Here is an 18,677-nt window from a genome sequence, read left to right as displayed (position 1 = left end):
CGCAGCACTTGGTGCACAGTCTCCAGGCACATCTCTGCAGCTAAGGCAGTGACAGCACTGGCGCAGGAGGAGCTCTGCTTTAAGCAGGGAGAGGAAGAAGCCCTGTGGTCCTCACTGGGGTTGGCCTCTACCACAGCATCCCCTGGGGAAAGTCCTCACCTGCCAGTCTAGGATCTCCGGCTTCCCACTGAAAAGATTGTGGCAGTAATGGCAGTTGAGGTGGATCCCACCTTCCGGGCTGGTTCGCTGCAGGAGACAGAGACAGCTCATAGAGGGAGAGGCACACAGAGGGCAGCGAGCACCCACTTCGCACTACCACCACCTCCTGCCTCCTCCACTGTTCACAGCAGTCCATCTGCCCCTGCTCAGACCTGCGCTTGCTGCCACTGTCAGTGACTCTCAGTCAGTCGATCAGATCATGTCTCAAGCTCCTGGAGAGCAGATTCTTGAGCAATTTCACTTTGCTTCCAGTGTACTGGGTCCAGCTCTTCTGAGGAAGGCAAGCTTTCAAGCTGCCACCCCTCTGGATTTGAAAACATTAAGAGACGGGAGAGCTCTGCTGCCTCTTCTGAGAATTTCTCTAAAAGATCTTGAAGCACAGGTGCCTGGTTTCTATTTTCAAGGTAATGCAACTTCAGAATTCAAGCAGCCATTCTCATCCCACCTTCCTCTGCTAGATTAAACAGCCATTTAGCACTTGGTGTCTTGTCCACAAGGATGTATTTATTAATAAAGTCATCTTCTTGGTTTTCTTTCTTAAAACCTCAGATAAGGTGCTCTGCGAGTGCCTCAGTACATGCATTTTTCAAGCCCAAATGTAATTTTTCTCTCTTTTTTCCAGCACACTTCAAATTTTTCTTCAACATTGAAAATAATGTGGACATTGGATGAACATCCTTCCTATCTGTGCTCTTTTGCTCCCTAGCCCCCAAACTTTAACTCCCTGTTCCTCTGCTTGTACTTGCAATAACTTAATTTATCCTTCCCTCTGTGGCTGTAAACTGAGACGCTGGTACTGAATGGCTTATCTACTGTAATCCAGGGCCTTTTCAAAATCCTTACTTTCCCAGGACTTACATCCCCACACTACTTGAGTAAGGCTGATACAGGATCTTGCACTGAACTGTGTTTAAGCACACGTTAGGAGGAACCAGTCTTGTCAAGCAATCCAATTGCTTTGCTTTCTATGACTGCCCTGACCTCAGCATGAGTTAACACTTCACCAGTTTTTGTTTCATCTCCAAAATTTTATCACGCTTACTTTGACTTTATTGCCAGATGACTGATGAAGATGTTGAACTCCTTGGGCTTAATACTGATCCCCAAGAAGCCACCTTGAAACACTCTCTTCAGTTGTTTTCCTTTGGCAAGTGTGTTCTGAGATCTGCCAGCAAGACAGTTCCTAATCCAGGTTATGCATGGGTTTACTCATGCTACAATGTTGATTTTACATGGCAATAATTCAACTTAGGTGAATTAGGTGAAGTCAAAGGGAAACATTGCACCCATTTTTAAAAAGGGTAGAAAGGAGGACCCTGGGAACTACTGACCTGTCAGCCTCACCTCTGTGCCTGGGAAGATCATGGAACAGATCCTCCTGGAAGCTATGCTAAGGAGGACAGAGAGGTGACTCGAGACAGCCACCATGGCTTCACCAAGGGCAAGTCTTGCCTGACCAACCTAGTGGCCTTCTATGATGGAGAGACTACATCAGTGGATAAGGGAAGAGCTATGGATGTCATCTATCTGGACTTCTGTAAGGCCTTTCACACGATCCCCATCAACATCCTTCTCTCTAAATTGGAGAGATACGGATTTGATGGGTGGACTGCTCGGTGGATGAGGAATTGGTTGGATAGTCTCATCCAGAGGGTAGTGGTCAATGGCTCAATGTCCAGATGGAAATCAGTGACAAGTGGTGTCCCGCATGGGTCCGTATTGGGACCAGCACTGTTTAATATCTTCATCAATGACATAGGCAGTGGGATCGAGTGCACCCTCAGCAAGTTTGCAGATGACATCAAGCTGAGTGGTGTGGTCGACATGCCAGAGGGACGGGATGCCATCCAGAGGGACCTGGACAAGCTCGAGAAGTGGGCCTATGTGAACCTCATAAGGTTCAACAAGGCCAAGTGCAAGGTCCTGCACCTGGGTCAGGGCAACCCCCAGTATCAATACAGGCTGGGGGATGAAGGGATTCAGAGCAGCCCTGCCGAGAAGGACTTGGGGGTACTGGTGGACAAAAAGCTGGACATGAGCCAGCAATGTGCGCTCACAGCCCAGAAGGCCAACCGTATCCTGGGCTGCCCAAAAAGAAGTGTGGCCAGCAGGTCGAGGAAGGTGATTCTGCCCCTCTACTCCACTCTGGTGAGGCCCCACCTGGAGTACTGCGTCCACCTCTGGAGCCCTCAGCACAGAAAAGACATGGACTTGTTGGAGCAGGTCCAGAGGAGGGCCACGAAGATGATCAGAGGGATGGAACCCCTCTCCTATGAGGAAAGGCTGAGAGAGTTGGGGTTGCTCAGCCTGGAGAAGAGAAGGCTTCAGGGAGACCTTATTGTGGCCTTTCAATACGTAAAGAGGGCTTATAAGAAAGATGGGAAAAAAAGTTTTTAGTAGGGCCTGTTGTGATAGGACAAGGGGGAATGGTTTTAAACTAAAAGAGGATAGATTTAGACTAGATATAAGGAAGAAATTTTTTTTTACGCTTAGGGTGGTGAAACACTGGAACAGGTTCCCAGAGAGGTGGTAGATGCCCCATCCCTGGAAACATTCAAGGTCAGGTTGGATGGAGCTCTGAGCAACCTGATCTAGTTGAAGATGTCCCTGCTCATTGCAGGGGGATTGGACTAGATGATCTTTAAACGTCCCTTCCGACCCAAACTATTCTATGATTCAAGTCTTATGAAGTCTACAACTGTAAAAACTCTACAGCTACCCTACCAACACCATTTGTGATCTCAGTGAAGGATCACATCAAGGATTTATTAAAAAAAAAAAAAAACAAACCAAAACCCAACACCCAAAAAACCCCCAACACAAAAACCACAAGAAAAAAACAAACCCCAAAACCAAATGCTGCAGCTGCCAGTAACTAACTCTCTACCTCTAGATTCTCTAAGTTTTCTCAGTTGCCCAAGGCATGTCCTGGCCTAAATTTCCCAGGTCTTCCTGGCTGTTGCTTTGTTCTTTGACAACTGTACAAAACTAATATTCTTCCAGTTGCCTTTGAATACCATAAACATTTCACATATGCTGAAACTTAGTATCAGAAGATTAAAAACCATCAGTCACATGAGGTATCCAGGCCTACTGGTTGTAAATTTTTAGACAACACATCCTAGAAGACTTATGTTCCTTGGTGATGCCTGGCTCAGGGGGCAGCTCTGCCCCTTTCCACCCCACTAGCAGGTGCCCACTGTGCTTTGCTAGCTTACTTGTGCTTTCGCTCGTGCCCTTATAAGGCCACTCATGCAGCACGGCTCTGCATTGCACTCCCGTTGGGCATAACCTGATAGACAGGAGTGAATTACAGCCCGTCTTAGCCCAATGGAGGAAGGGGGAGATAGGGCCAAGACTGAGTTATTGGCAACTACAGTCACTGCAACTCTTGTGGTCCAGCAGACACTTTCTTATGGACCATCCCAGAGGAGCCTGAGGAAGGTGGAGCCTCTGCTAAGTGCGAAAGGAGGCATGAGCTCTATGGCCCAGCCCAGCATGAAGGATATTTCAGTACCTGGAATTTGGTCCAGCAGCTGGGGCTGCAGAACTGGTAGACAACCCGGTCTGTCTTGTTGTAATAGCAGGGTTCAGATAAACTCTTTCTGCAGAAGCTGCAGGGTCTAGGGGGACCTGATGAAACAGACAGGAATTGGTGAGGGCAGCAGCACAGGACGTGGGACTGGATTCTGAGGATGGCATGCAAGCTACTCACCCATCCTCAGCCTGTCAAGCTATTATTAAAAAGCAAGGGACAAGAACACCAGGAAACTAAGAGCACCAGATTCCGCTAGGACAGAAATGTTAAACACGGATGGAGAGCAGACTGGTTCAAGGAAATGACCCTAGCTCTACAGGAATTTGGGACAAAACAGGCTGCAATGCTTGCACCAGAGACCAGACCATACTCATTCCTGGACACCCTGGTACTCCGTGTAATGGAAAGGGCAATGCCAGCACAGTACGGCACTACAACTTCTTCCTGCATTCTCAAGAACAGCAATGTACACTACCCCTCAGTATTAAGATGCTGCAAGTGTTCCTCCCTCTGCAAATCTCCTTCCACTTGTCTCACTGGACTCCTCCCCAGGCAAGCAACATGCCTTCTTTCCAGTCTCATCCACAAGCAATAACTCCTTCCTTGGTACTATTTAGAGTAGAGAGCTGACTGATGCCCTGTATGTAGGTGCTCTTACCAACCAAGCCTGACTGCTTCACTTTGTGGGAGGTAGTGCAGCAAATGGAGCAGAACAGACCCATCTTGCCACTGCGATCCACGTTGGGCAGCATGTCGAAGTTCTTGCACAGCGTCTTGCACCACATGCATGGGTAGACCCGAGTGTTCTTCTGCAAACACAGAGCAGAACAGAGCTGCCAGGGAGACCATCACAGCTGGTGAGGTCCGACCCTCATATCCCACCCCACTACTGTATCCACCACAGGGCAGCTCTCCTCCAGGGAACACCTGATGTCAGAGCCAGTCTCATAGTCTGCAAGTTCAGCTGGTGGTAGCAAAAAAGGCTGCCTTTGGCACCTCAGCTTCTCATTTGAAGGGTACCCTGGCAAGAATACAGAGCTTGGCAATCCCATCAAGACAGTTAAGTGAAGCCTGCTTAGGCCACAGAGGAACATATCCAGCCAAGCTTTGGGGAGACATCCAAAAGAAGCCAGCCCATGCTAACTGCATATACTAGTGTCGCTGCACAGTCCAGCTTATTGAGTGCCTGACCCGTGCTCGGGTCCAAGATGGGCCCCATGCATAATAAATAAATTCTGTTTGTCTGCTTCAAAGTTTCTCCACAGCAATCTCTTAAATGTTTTGTCAGCAGTAGAAGGCCAAGGGGATTCAAGTCACCTGCTATTGCATAAAGTGCCCTGTGCCACACCGAGCAAAGGAGCTGTGTGCCCACAGAGACACCCCACCCCAGGCAGCTGACTCCACACACCTTCTTGTAACTGTTGAGACAGGCAGAGTTGCAGAAGCGTTTTTGCTGGCCTTCGTGGAAAAGGTACTCCAGGGGCAAGCCCTTGTTGTAGATGTAAAGTCCGCAGTTGTCACAGCAGTTGGTTTTCAGCCCCTTAGTGGCCCGGAACTTGGTGAAGCAGGCGTCGCTGCAGATGCGGTGAACCACGTTCCCATTGCTGACCTCATGCTGGATCTGCAGAGACATCATTGCTGTCACTCCCCCAAACCACCATGTGTCCCCTTCCGACATGTGTGCACCACTGCTACCACGGCCCTTGGGATAACAGGCTGTTACACTAAAATTCAGGCAAGTGCCATGCTGGAAGCTGATGTGGACTCAGGCTGGCCTCCCTTGCCAAAAGTCAGCAGAGCAATTGGGAGAGTGGAGTGGCAGGAAGCAATGAGCTTCAGGGTGGGATGAAGCAGAAGCCTTATTTCTTCTGCTGGAATAAGGGCTCGTTCACAGTAACAAGGAAGGACCTGGGAGTGAGCCCAAGCCAGCTCAGGGGCTGAGGTCTCACACCACGGGAGAACCTGGCAAACACCCTGCGATGGTCCCAGGCAGGGCCAAGTGCTGCAGGTCACAAGCACCTCATCCAGGACATGGGAAGGACAACGGATTTGTTTACCTCGCCAGGTTTGTGGCAGACGCTGCAGCGGCTGGTGTCCAAGGCATCTGCAGACTGAGGTGCTGGTCTGTGCTGCTGGGCCTCGTAGAGGGAGAGGCAGACAGAGGTGCAGAACTCGTGGAAAGAGCCGCCTGAACCGATCTGGGCAACCACAGAGTCCTTGGTGTTCCAGATCTCCCTGCGCATCAGGAGGGGATATGTTAGTGCAGGGACACACCGGTCCTGCCACGAAGGGACAGGATGGCACACTGCAATGCACGGGACTTTCTGGTGCCCCAAAAGGGTGGCAAGAACCATCTCACAGCAGCTTCTGTCCTGGCCCAGGGCGGTGGTGCCTGAAGACAGAGCATGCGGGAGGCTGTTTTGAGGGGAGGCTGGGATATGAGGCATTGAGCCTGGGGCAGGCAGGGAAAGGCAATAATGTGAAGGGGGTGTAGGGAGCATGGGATATGCAGTGTGTGAAGGAAGACATGGGGCAGCAGCTGTCAGTGGGCAGGAGTGATGTGGTTGAATGGGAAGCATGAGGGTCACAGGGATGGGGACTGGCAGGTAGGGCTGTGGGGCAGGTGAATGGGGTCACAAGCGAGCACTGGGGAAAGGGGAACAAACACACACTTTTTACAGAAGGTGCATATCTTCTTGCCAGGTGGTTTTTTTGAGAAGGTGGTGAGACAGGAGCTGGAGCAGAAGAGCTGAGGAAGCCCTTTACGCTGGTAGGCAGTTTGGCCCTTCTGCAGCGGGGTCCGGCAGTTGGCACAAGTCATCTTGGTGACAGTAGAGCGGGCAGCTCGCTGAGCCATCTGAGTACGTAAAGACATACGAGTTGAGCGTCGGGTACGAAAAGGAACAAAATCCTCGTCGTTGGGATCATCCACCATTGCATCAGAGTCTTCGTCAGAGACCGGAACTGCAAAGCACCAGAGAAAGATGCACAGAAATTCCTCATTAGGAACTGAGACAGAAAACTCTGCCATGAAACACATGCTGGGGCTTTCTGGGGTCACCTTTCTGGAGTCCCTCTACAGGCTTTGTACCTGTCTGGGTGAAATGATAAAGGGACCCTTAAAAGATATTCTGTTGGAATCAGAGATTAGTCAGGAGGTCTTTAAGCAAGCTGGGCTTAAGTACAATTCCTCTCTAGGAAGTCATGATTTGCCAAGGCTGAGCAGAAGCCCAAAGTGTGAATATTTACAGCAGAAAACCCTCAAAGAACTGGTAGACCTTAAAGGGAACAAGCTGGATCACCAGTCTCCAGCACAGGCTGCACAGGCAAGCAATGAAGGAGCAACACACAAATACTAGGGAATGGCAGGGTGACACTCAACATCTCAAAGAACAGAGATTTCACATTCTTCTGCAGGAAAATCCCCAAAATGCAACCTTCCTTCAGACAGCCTGCTGCCATAGAGACAAAGGAAGAAAGTTCCTGTCTGAGGAGATGGAAGATGTATTTCCTGGGAACAACCGCAGAGTCTCATCCTATCACTTGGTGCTTGGTGTCCACACACCACTGTAAAAATACTACAACCCTCCCTTCAACCTAAGTGCCCTGAGAAAGCAAGGCAAGTACCCCAGACTCATGGGGTGAAGGGACCTGTCCTGTGTAAGAGGAAAGTCTGCACAGAAGCTCCAGAGTTCCCACCATACTCACACCATGAACCACCCGCCCACAACGGGGGCCCTGCTCTCTGGCTGAAAACAGGCATTGGCCAGCCCTAGTTACTCACTGCTCTCAGAGGAGTTCACGGTTTCAGGCCTGGCAGTTTCTGATCTTCTGGCTCGTTCACTTCTTTTCTGCTCCTAGAAGACATTCAGAAAATACTTAGGCTAACCATCTGCTAGGACAACCATGGATAAATATCCCAGATCATGGTGGAGTTCCAACTTCCGGGATTTGCTTTGCCAATAACTAGGCTGAAAACGGATAAAACTCCATGGATACCTGACCAGTGTTGGCAAGATGGGGGAGAGGGGGAAGTAGGCTTATGAGAATGACATTCCAGCTGGGGGTAGCAGGGACACACTGAAGCCACATTACAGCACAGTGTCAGGGCACAGGGATTACTCTGTCACGGGAGACATGCAAACTCCTTCCCAGAGGGGTGACGAGACAGCCAGTGTCCCTCACCGAGTTTGACAACAGCCAGCCACACTCTATACTCCTGTAGCATACGTACTTGACTGCATTCTCCTCACCTTCTCAGCTGGCAGCTCGCTTCCCTTCCCAGACAGGCCTTCTCCTGGAACAGAAGCACAGAAACAGCTTGCATCTAACATCTTGCTTTTCTCCAACAGAATAGGACAGGTGTTCTTCAAATGCAGCCACCCTTTGGGTCAGTCTGCACATGAAGCCTCAGACAGTCCTGGCTAACAAGCACAGTTCTGGTGGTGATCAGACACAGGAAAGTTCCTAAACCCACCACCTGTAGTTAGAGATCCAAACACGTAGCTTGGGAGGAGTCCTGTAAGGAGGAGACCTCCCTGCATGGGGGAGGCATGCTGGGCAGTTGCCTCCAACCACTCCTGACTGAAACTGAGCATCTCCTGAGGACGGCCAGCCTGGGCAGAGGGACTTTGCCTATTGGAAACACTTTCTCCTGGTGACCCTCCATTCCAGCAAAGACTCCAGTGATGAAGAGTGTGAGCTAAGTTGATGCACAGCCACAGCTTTATCAGGGAAGCTCCTAGCTGACACAAGCATTGAAAACCAAAGTTAAAGCTATGAAAGCCAGAGGAAGAGCTTGTGTGCACCAAGGGAGCAGCCTCCGGAGCATTATTCCCTGTAAGCAAGATGCTTTCCCCAAATCCAGCCCATCAGTACCATTGACAATTTCCATAGCAGGGGATGATGGGAAAAGTTGGAGTGCAAAACAGACTCCAGCTTCACCAATGTGCAGCAGGATGACCTCCTGAGCAAAAGTAAGAGATAACAACCTACCTGCTGGTGGTGAGGCTTCCTGTACACGACTTTCTTTAAGCGAGTTTTTCCCACTGTCATCCCCCTCCTCTGCCTGGTTTTCCTCCGTGGGCTCAGGGGGCAAAGCTGCAGTACTGTTGTCCGGGCTCAGTTTCACCTCTGCTTCCCCTGCCAGCCCTTCCCTCTGCATGGGTGAGCTTTTCCTTGGTGCCTTCAACCTCATCTTCTTTGTCTGTTTAAGATTGGGTTGAGGGGGGGGCATTGGTGGACATGAGGATTGTGCTGTGATTTCTTCTGTGGCTGGGGCACTGCTGAGGTCCCCAGAGTCAGGAATGGGCTGTTGGGGTGATTCAGGGGCGTTGTCATCAGACAGTGCAGGAATAGCAGCAGCACCGCCATCTTCCTTTAGGTCCTCAGAATCCTTTTTTGGTGCATCTTCCCCTTCTTTCCATGTTTCTGGAACAAGGGCTTCTCTAGAGAGGGCAGAGGAGTCCACCGGTCCATCCTCCACATCCTGGGAAGGATGTGCCTTATACAGCCCATCCAGACCCTCTGATTTATCTAGCTCCATCAAGTCAGCAGTTTTATCCAAGTCATCTAAGACATCACGTTTCTCCAGCATGTCCAAGACACTAGGTTTATCTAGAACAAGGTTGTTTGATTTGTTTAGTTCAGACAGGCTGTCTGCTTTCACCAGAAGGTCCAAGTCCCCATCTGCAGTCATCTGCTTGGATTGATCCCAGTCAGGGGGCTGAAGAACTGAAACTTCCTGGGTAGAAGCTGTTTGAGAGCCCAGCAGATCTTCCCCAAACTCCATGTCAGCAGGGAGATCACCAATAAGCGGTTTGTCAGGCAAGGACAGCGGGTCCAAAGATCCCGAAAATTCACTGGAATCCATTTAGAAGACGGCAACTGGAAATGAGAGAGACTTGCAAGTTAATGAAAATTAGTCTAACACGGCGCATGAATTGTCCACTCTTCTGAACACTGTTGGAGTAAAACAAGGCCCAGTAATACTGCTAGCCATAACCAGGATACCAGCAGGTCAATCACATCTACTCATGAGGTTACAAAACTCTAAAGCCTAACAACAGCAGCGAGACGCAGCCGTTCGGTATAGCAGACCTTTGGGAACTCTACAGCCTCCACACACCTCACCACAGCATGGCAAACAGACTTGCTTAAGCTAAATGACACAGTGGGGTGTCAGAAATGACTCGAGTACCAATTCAGGAGGCTTCACACAGCTATTCTGTGGTGTGTAATACCCCCTTCCCTGCCTTCCTCTCTATCTCACCAGACCCAAAAAATCTGGTCTGTCCTTTCTCCTGATCTGTTCTCATGGAGATAACACACCTTTTATTTTTAAAATATCTTTTCTCTTAAACACAGAGGCAGAAAGAACTCCTTTACAGCTCTGTAGCCTGTGCCTTGAACAAGATACAGGATGACAAGATGCATGAATTTTGTCAGAGGACAGATATACACCATGTTACAGTATAACTACAGCTACAGCATAGCCCCAAAACTATGTGGGCTAATACTCAGACACAGAACAATTGGAAAAGCTTAAGTTAGAACTAGGAGGAATTCTGGAGAGAGGCAAGAAGAAAGGTGGTAAAGCCCATGATGTTAAAAGCAGTCATAAGAGGAAGAACAAGTAGCAAAGTATACACGAGCATGGAATGTGGAGTCAGGAAAAAAGACCAGCGTGACTTTGCAGGGCACAGACAGTGCACTTGCACAGGACGATGTGATGCTGACTGCTAACATCAGAGGGACAAAGTTACAGCCCAGCTCCTCATGGTTGACATTATCATAAGACAGAAAGGGCAAGACTTTGAGATGAGGCGAGTAAGCATTTATACAAATATTGGCTAAAAATGAATTATACCCCCACAAAGAGATAATGGTTGACAAACCTGAAGAGGGAAAGGGAGAAGGAGCTGGAGTCTACAAGTGATGAGGCAGAGTAAGACTTGAAGTAGCATCATGTCCCCAGAACAGGCTGTAAGTAGACACTACAAGGAAGGCACTAGAATCAAAAGATGTGGCACCAACCTATCCCCCCCTATTAGAGTCGTTCTAATTCTAAATTTGGCACTGTTTTAAGCCCTGAAGCAGAAGATTCAGTATTCCTGTCTATTGGGGCTTACTATGGGCATAACTCATCTATATCAATGAAGGAGAAAGCCTGAAATAATTTCACTGGTGATGGCTGATTAATTCTTTCTTTATATCCTTCCCTCTGAAAGGATAACCAAGTCTCACTCACAAACGGTTTACTCAGAACTAAACAGGACATATTTGGACAGAGAATGCACCCAACTTCTGAAACTCATTTAAGCAGGAGTTTAGGGAATCATACCCTACAGCTGGAGTTCAAAGTCATTGCCTCCTTATTTTATCTAAACACACAGTGACATTTGCTGTTTCACAGTGGCAGATAAGCACTGTTCCCACAATCACAAACAGAAACTACAGAAGACGTAATCTTCAGAGATGCTCACCACTAAAGACTGGTGATTCTGTTCACTTTCTTTAGTTACAGAGGACAAAGCTTCCAGAATGAGCCAATTCCAGAGCAATACAGGATCTAATATGTGTTTTAGGGTGGCTGACAGAAAGAAGAACAAAGTGAAATAGAAATAAAGACATCTGAAAGAAAGGCCCTAAGGATTTGAAGCAAGTGAGAACCCTCCCAAGATGATAAACCCATTTTTTCTGCTGCTCAGAATACAAACAATGCCTCCTTCTCAAAGATGTCCCCCACCCAGATTTCCAGATGGACAGCAGACCTTACAACAATAAGCAGCAGGAAGGTCAAGCCACCCAGATGAATAAGAAAAGTTTATTTATAGGTATACTTAACAGGACTAACATACTCCTCAAATTCACTTTCAGACACTTTGCACGAGTCTGCAATGAACCACAGAGGTGACACCCCTACAGTATTTGCCACTTTCAGCTTGCCTAGCCTTTGCTTGGTAGAAATAGACCCTGGGAACAATTTTGGAGCATAAGAAATCCATTTGGGCATTGCCTCCCAGAGGATAACGCAAGCAAAAATTAATCTATGAACTTGCCATGCTACTCATGTGCTCTACAAATAGACCAAAAGCATCTGGTTTCAATAGTGCATACCTTAACATTGCTTTCAAGCTTTGGGCGCAAGAGCATTACAATGCAAGACAAGACTCTGACAAACTTAATGGCAACAACATTGACCAACAAAATGATCTTAAAGAGAACAAGTATTCTGCAGATTAAGTCAACTCCAAACTACTGGTATGTGGTTAGAACAGATGCGCAGGCCTTTCTGCAGACCCAAGAGTCCACAGTAAGACCACTCATTTGCACGTTCTGGTTGGAAGCACAGTGCTTGCCCTGTGCGTTCAAGGTCCTGTCCACTTTCACCAGCTCTGTATGAAACCCTCCAGCAGAACAGCTCACATGTTCTGGTGAACGACCCCAAACTTCTTCTTAGAATGTGCAAAGCTAAGGACTGTTGCAGTCAGTAAAATGAAAGGACCATGTATTCGAATATCCTGTTCCTATTCACACCAAGAATGGATACCTGGGGAGAGAGTATAAGAAACACAACTAACAGGATGTTCCTCTTCAGCACATCCTCTGATCAAGCGGCAATCAGCTGCTGAAGAACTGCTTGGCTTGAGTTGCACTGAGACTGTCACCGTTAGGAGCCTGTACTGGGCAAATCCACCATGAATCTGCCTAATCCCCCTTTGAACCAATTTATACTTTGGGCCTCCAAAAATTCCAGTGGCAATACGTTCTCCAGCCTAACATTTAGTTTTTAAAAGTATTTTCCTTTTGTTTATTTTAAACCTGCTGCAGCAGCGCTCCGTGACAAGGCGATACGGAGCAGATGAGTGCTGACTTTTGATGTATTTATAAGAATCTGGAAAAGCTGATGGAGTTCGAGTTGAGGCTGGACCCAAGGAGGTAATGCTGACAAGCAGTTTGAGTAGGGAAGCAAGGAATGTCCCTGCCCATCACTGCAATTCTGTTTCCCTGACAATGAAGTCTTTACAGTGGCTTTCAACCACTAGCTGATGAGGATGAAGAGGGCAGCCCTCAGAACAGGAGAGAACAATGCTTTCCAGCTCCGTGGGTTGCTCTGAAGTCAAACTCAACCTGAGGAAATTAGAGCTGCCCAGCTGCAGCAGGGTAAAAAACACTACTTCTTCTGTTTGCCCCAGGCATTCAGATTCACCTGGGCTTTCTGCTGAGCTTCAGTGAGTTAAGCTGCCAACTGAACGTGCACTTTACCTCTGGTAAAGTCTCTTCCCAGTTTCTCCAACAGCAGAAAAATAGTTTATTGTTTCTGGCAGACGCTGAAATGATCCACCACAAGTCATCATCTTTTTTATTCCAGGACCATCTAATGCACAGCTCAGTCACCTGGCTCTGGCCCCTGGTCTTCTTGAAATCCTCCTCTTTTCCAGCCACATACCTAGCAGTGAGGAGAGTATGCTGGAACATGACTCGGCCAAACAAAGAGGAAGCAGCGTGCTGAAATCCTGCACGTTACAGCAGATACGACTGCTCTGTTGGAATTTGGAAACTCCTTACTTAGGACTCAGCACCATCCTCTCCAGAGTATTCAGTAACAGATATTCCAGGGAAGATCAAGTTCAAGGAGTGAAGTCCCCTGCACAACAGTCTGAAGCAGAGTGCTTCTCAGGTAGCATGCAAGAGTTTCCAAAGAAGTGATGGGACGGCTGAGGGTCCTCCCTGAGTGTGCAGGACTGGCATAGAACACAACATTGACCACCAAATCAAACATGTGTGACTACCAGACCTGACCTGCCCTTTCTGCCAAAGAGGGGACACATGGATCTCCTCTCAGACCTGGAAGCTGAGAGTGAGATATCTCTGCCAAGTGACTACCTGGGACTAGCTTATTAAAGACATCAGTGGTGCTGTAACTGCACAGATCCTCCACATGTTGGTGTCCTCAGATAACTATTAGCAGGGGAATAAGTGGCCTACCTACAAAAATGAGGAGCTACCATCAAACATTTAATTAAAATCAGACAGTAAGAAAAAATACTGTTGTTACTCCCTCACGTTGAAGTCAATACCTCAGAAGTCTCTACTACCCACGAAAGAGCACAGCCACGCAGTTACTGCTTTCCTCTAGCAAAGGAACAGCAACTGCTTGGGTACCTGTCCTAGACTTTTGTTCATGTATATGGATTCAGATTTTCAAGACTTTTGAAGGCTGAAGGATTTATCTTTTTTGCTATTAGAGATCATTTGAAATATGAAAAGCATTAACTAATAACTACAAAAATTAAGACACTTAAATCAACATTCCAGTTAATTCCTACCTACGAGTTCTGTAAGACCTGAGCAGAGCTCTGGAGGAAGCTCCTGGCTTTTGTGCCAAATTTTAGAATAAACAGTAACACCCAACCTGGTATTTCTCAACAAAAACAACAGTGGTCAATACACAGTTCTATCAATAAAACATTAAGAAAATAGTATCATGTCCTACCAGATTGGTTTCAGTCAACAGATCTTCATTAACAATATTATACCTTGAGTGACAAACATGGCAAAAAGCTAACTTCATTGCTGTGACTTATCTGAGTTTATCTGGGCAGTTGATAGCTTTCCAGATTCAAGTACTGCAAACATTTATTACAGATTGGTTAGCTCATTTTAAAGCAAATGAATTTATGAAGAATCACCAGTAAACTAAGCACACTGCTAAGGACCAGGTTTCAGTCCAGTCAAAGTTCTCCAGAAAGGAGCAGAAAGGATATTGTTATTCACTAAGTGTTTTTGGAGAGGCAGCTCTCTGAGCTCCCACCTGGCAGCCCAAACTCGGTCTTCAAAGAGCACGAAGCCCATTGGTGACATTCAGTACAGCGCTGCTTGCACACAGTACCACATTAGACCATCACTGTCTCATTCTTGGCTAGCGTCTACGCTTGATGACAGATACTGGAAGAGCTGAGATGTTTCAAATAAAAAAAATAAATATCTGACACAGTAATGCAAGAATCCCACTGCTTTAAGAATCAACCATGGTTCAGAAAACACCTTCCAGTGATAAACCTATTTTGTTCATTGAAAAGAAATGGGGAGACATGACCATCTCAAAAAAAACACAAGGTAAGAAGATCTACAGCAGAGGACTCTTCAGAGATACAGACAAATGCACATGAGGACTCGAAAAGCTGCAAGTCAAAGTTGGACAAACTCAGAAACAGCTATTTCCAGATTAACACTATAGATGATTACTTAAACAACTGACCCAGGGATATGTCAACCCTCCGTGACTCAGAGATTTTACAACAGCATTCAGCGACTCTTTCCAAGTCAGTTATAGCTACTGCAGATGTCACTGGTCAAGTTCTTCAGCTTGTGCTTCGCAGGCAGGGCTCGGTGAACAGTTGCCTCTTCTCATCTCCAAATGTATTATTGGCTCTCTCAATTTGAGTGCAAATAGCAGTAGCTATCACCATGTCCCCTTCAGACCTGTCTTCACATGTGACTGGAACTGTCTACGCAACAGGAACTGGTAGATGGGGAAAAGGAGGTCCTTCCCAGAACATCACCAGCAGCCTCAAGACTCCAGCAATGGTTTTCTAACAGTCCCAAAGCCAGGAGGTACCAAGACCACCACTAGATTTTTCTACAGCAGGAGCACCAGCTTAGGGTGCAGGCCTCAAACTTAGTACAGCAGTCACCCAGAATCAAGAAAGCCTGAACCCTCCAACACAGAGCAGATGGTGCTGCAAAACAGCACTACGAGTTTCCTGTTAATTCCTCAAAGGCAGGAACAACCAAACTAGATTTTTGAGCTTGCATTCCAGAAACTTCATCTCAGTTTCAAGAAAGTGCAAGAGGAAGGACAAATTTCAGAAATCTTCTTGCAGAATTGTCTGGAATTAGGTTTACCAGGAGACTTCCCTGCAACACTTCAAAGGTACTTAACATTCCTCGGATCTCAACACTATTTGCTGCTAACCCAACACCTCTGTACTAATGGTAAACTCTTAAGACAACCAACAGGAACATGCTCATCCATCCAGAATGCCATCCTGGCAGCAGTTTGAAACTGCTTGGATACTCTCACATCTTTTTGTAAGACCAGGATCCCTCCAAGCACTAAGTGTCAAGGCTTTTGCAACAGAGAAAGGAGCAACAACTCTAGGTACACTCTAACACAACTTGCTTTCGTTTACACGTGTTAAGACAGAGGTCTTAGCAGCAATGCCTGCCTGGTGTCTGGAGAGCAATTCAGCTCCAAGAACCAACTCCACTCGGAGACCAAGTCGGAGAGAAAACTCTCCTGCTGCTTGTACGGCTTTGTGTCTATAGCATGAATAAGCAACATTTCTTCCAAGGCTCACCACTCACCACATGACAACATCTGCCAATATAGTGTTATACACAAGGGAAGGGGGTGGGTGGGTGGGTAAAAAAGCTTTGGGAGAACTATCTGATGCACAACAAAAAAGCATGGAGGTGCATGGCATGCTCGAGCAGTGTCTATTGAAACTGCTCTAATGACATTAAGACACTAATTAAAAGACAGAAATAGACAGTAGACCTGGAAGTGGCCAAAAACAGACGGCCCCCAGGTCTCTACCTGTTGCCCAAATGCTGCAGGAGGGTGTCAGACCACCTAACACAAAGTCCTGGACACCTCCCACAGGCAGCCTCAGCCAGCTGGAGAGGAAAGCTGCAGGCACAGCAGGTGACTCTCCAAAGGAGAGTGCCACAGCCTGGGAACAGGCCATGGACTCCCTGGCCCTGGAGGTCCTCAAAATTCAACTGGACAAAGCCCTGAACAACGCGATCTCAAGTCAGCTCTGCTGTGAGCAGGAAGTCAGTTGGACTAGAGACATCCGGAGGTCCCTTCCAACCTAAATCTGTCTGTGGTTCTTTGAATGAACCTTACTACACAGGGAAGAGAGAGAAGACAAGAGAGCAGAGTCTCAGGGAGGATGTATCCTTGAGGGCAAAATGTCTAATTTTCCAGTATTTTGGCTCTGTAAGGCCACTTAAGGAAGTGCAAGGTGAACTGTCTCCTTGGCCTCGCTGAGAGTCCCAGATCCCTCTGCAAGGTGCCTGCTGCCAGGTCCCCAAAAAGGCATCTCAGCATTGGGATGCTTCACCTCACGTGCAGCTGTACAAATTGGCCCTGGGTAATGCTGCGTTGAACAGACCAATTTCTCACCCAGCCTAGTGACTGACTCCTTTCTCTTTACACTGCCGAGGGTTGAGCCAGCCGAGCAGGCTTATGGGAAGCGGCCAAAAGACACCACCAGAGCCCACAGCCAGCAGAACTGGTGAAGATGGTCTCAAGCACTGCCCTTTCCTGACCTGTGCTGCCAGCAGAGGAAGAAGTTAACACTTAAAACACTCTACTGAGATTAAAACACAATTCCAGTGAAATCCTGCTAGCACGGCCTTCGCTAAGCTAACAAATTCATTGTCACAGCTGTAGCCTATTCCATACTTCCCTTGGATTGCTTTCACCACAACCCTTCTGCACTAGAGGCTTCTGCTCGCACACCTGTATCCATCAGGGTCACACATCCCAGCATCACTGACCGTAAAACAGCCGTAAAAGAAGTAACACAAGGGGCTTTGCTCCCAAAGTAAGGCCATGGGCTCAGCCTCAGCCCCTTGCTCTGGTTGTCAGAGATGTGGAGGAATCTGGTGTGACTTACTGTCATCCTCCAAAGCAAGGGCACTTGCAGTAAGAGGGATATAAGCAGGTGCAGAGAGCTGGGCTGGCAATAACGATAGAGCTACGCTCTTATCACCAGTTTTAACTCCAGGATAGGCAGGGTTAGGCAAGAAAATGCAGATTAAAAGTTTTCTTGGGGAATGCCGCAGCAGTTAAAAGGAAAGAAGTTACAGCCTAGAACAACAGCCATAGCTGAAGCACAACAGGAGGAGAAGGGAAGAGCACAAACGAAGCAACTCTCATCCTCATCAGAAAGAGACTCCAGGAACCATTCCCCAGCACTCAGCTGAGCATCCTATCCTCCACCATCACCTGACACAGACCACGTCCAGCACTGCCTCTGCCCACACAAGCATATCTGACTGCCAGGGCCTTTTCCCGTGCCAGGCACATGCCACAGCCATCTCCCAGGCTCGCCGGTGCACACCCTCCCATCTGGGGCCAGTCCTGTCTCCACCTCTGCAAACCACACGGAGGTACTGATGCTCCCCAGGGCACCTTGCTGACCACAGCCACGCTGCTCACATGCAGCCTGGCCTGCCGAGGCTTCAGCAGCTCAGGGCTTTGCCTCCTCCGGCAGCACAAGGCAGCTTCATCCCTGTGGGGCTGTACCTTTCTCTCGCAGGGCCTGATCCTCGAGAGCAGCACATGGTGTCAAGGGATCCACACACACACTCCAGGCCTCAGGGACACTCCCAAGCCCTGCCCCGGTCCAGACCCACCCCACCCACAAAGGGGGAAGGCAGACAGAATGATCGGCCAGTGCAGAGCCCGGCAGCTGCTCCACAGACTTCATTACTACGGGTGGTGACAACAGCATAAAGGCTGCGTTGCTCAAAGCCTCTGCCCGAGAGGCAGGGAGAGGCGAGCCAAGGAGGGTGCTGGGGCAGAGCACCGGCTGCACAGCAAGCTTTGGGGCAGCTGGGGGCCAGGGGGAGGCCAGGGGCCGTTTGCTGCCGCTCCGCAGCGCAGCTCCCCGCAGCAGGGACAGGCCCCCCTGGGGCGGGTGCACTGAGGGCTTATGAACCACAACCCCCTGGGCCCAGCCTGTGCCCAGGCACCCCCATGGCAGGGGGCACAGCCAGCCCCCAGCAGCAGGGTGGGGGCCACCCTGGGGCCTGCTTCCCCCACCCCCCCAGTGCCAGCTGGCAGCAGGGCGAGGGCTGCTGTGCGGGGATGGGTGTCAGGCAGGGGCCTCCCCCACCCTAA

The 18,677-nt window shown here is 48.6% G+C and overlaps 1 protein-coding gene across 1 annotated transcript in view; it reads right to left on the bottom strand.

Annotated features, from left to right (window-relative positions):
- ZMYM3 (zinc finger, MYM-type 3) overlaps positions 1-9,629 on the bottom strand; it is a 22,184-nt gene extending 12,555 nt beyond the window's left edge. The window contains 9 exon segments of the mRNA XM_009331665.1: positions 160-246; positions 3,737-3,852; positions 4,416-4,566; positions 5,166-5,378; positions 5,815-5,992; positions 6,430-6,721; positions 7,542-7,614; positions 8,011-8,054; positions 8,753-9,629. Of these exon segments, the coding sequence (XP_009329940.1) occupies positions 160-246; positions 3,737-3,852; positions 4,416-4,566; positions 5,166-5,378; positions 5,815-5,992; positions 6,430-6,721; positions 7,542-7,614; positions 8,011-8,054; positions 8,753-9,629 (2,031 nt within the window).
- Between the last annotated feature and the right edge of the window lie 9,048 nt (positions 9,630-18,677).

The sequence above is a fragment of the Pygoscelis adeliae genome, unplaced genomic scaffold, assembly GCF_000699105.1.
Source record: "Pygoscelis adeliae isolate BGI_AS28 unplaced genomic scaffold, ASM69910v1 Scaffold79, whole genome shotgun sequence".
NCBI classification, from domain to species: domain Eukaryota; kingdom Metazoa; phylum Chordata; class Aves; order Sphenisciformes; family Spheniscidae; genus Pygoscelis; species Pygoscelis adeliae.
The sequence above is the reverse complement of the archived record's forward strand: the minus strand, read 5'-3'. Positions and strand labels throughout refer to the sequence as shown.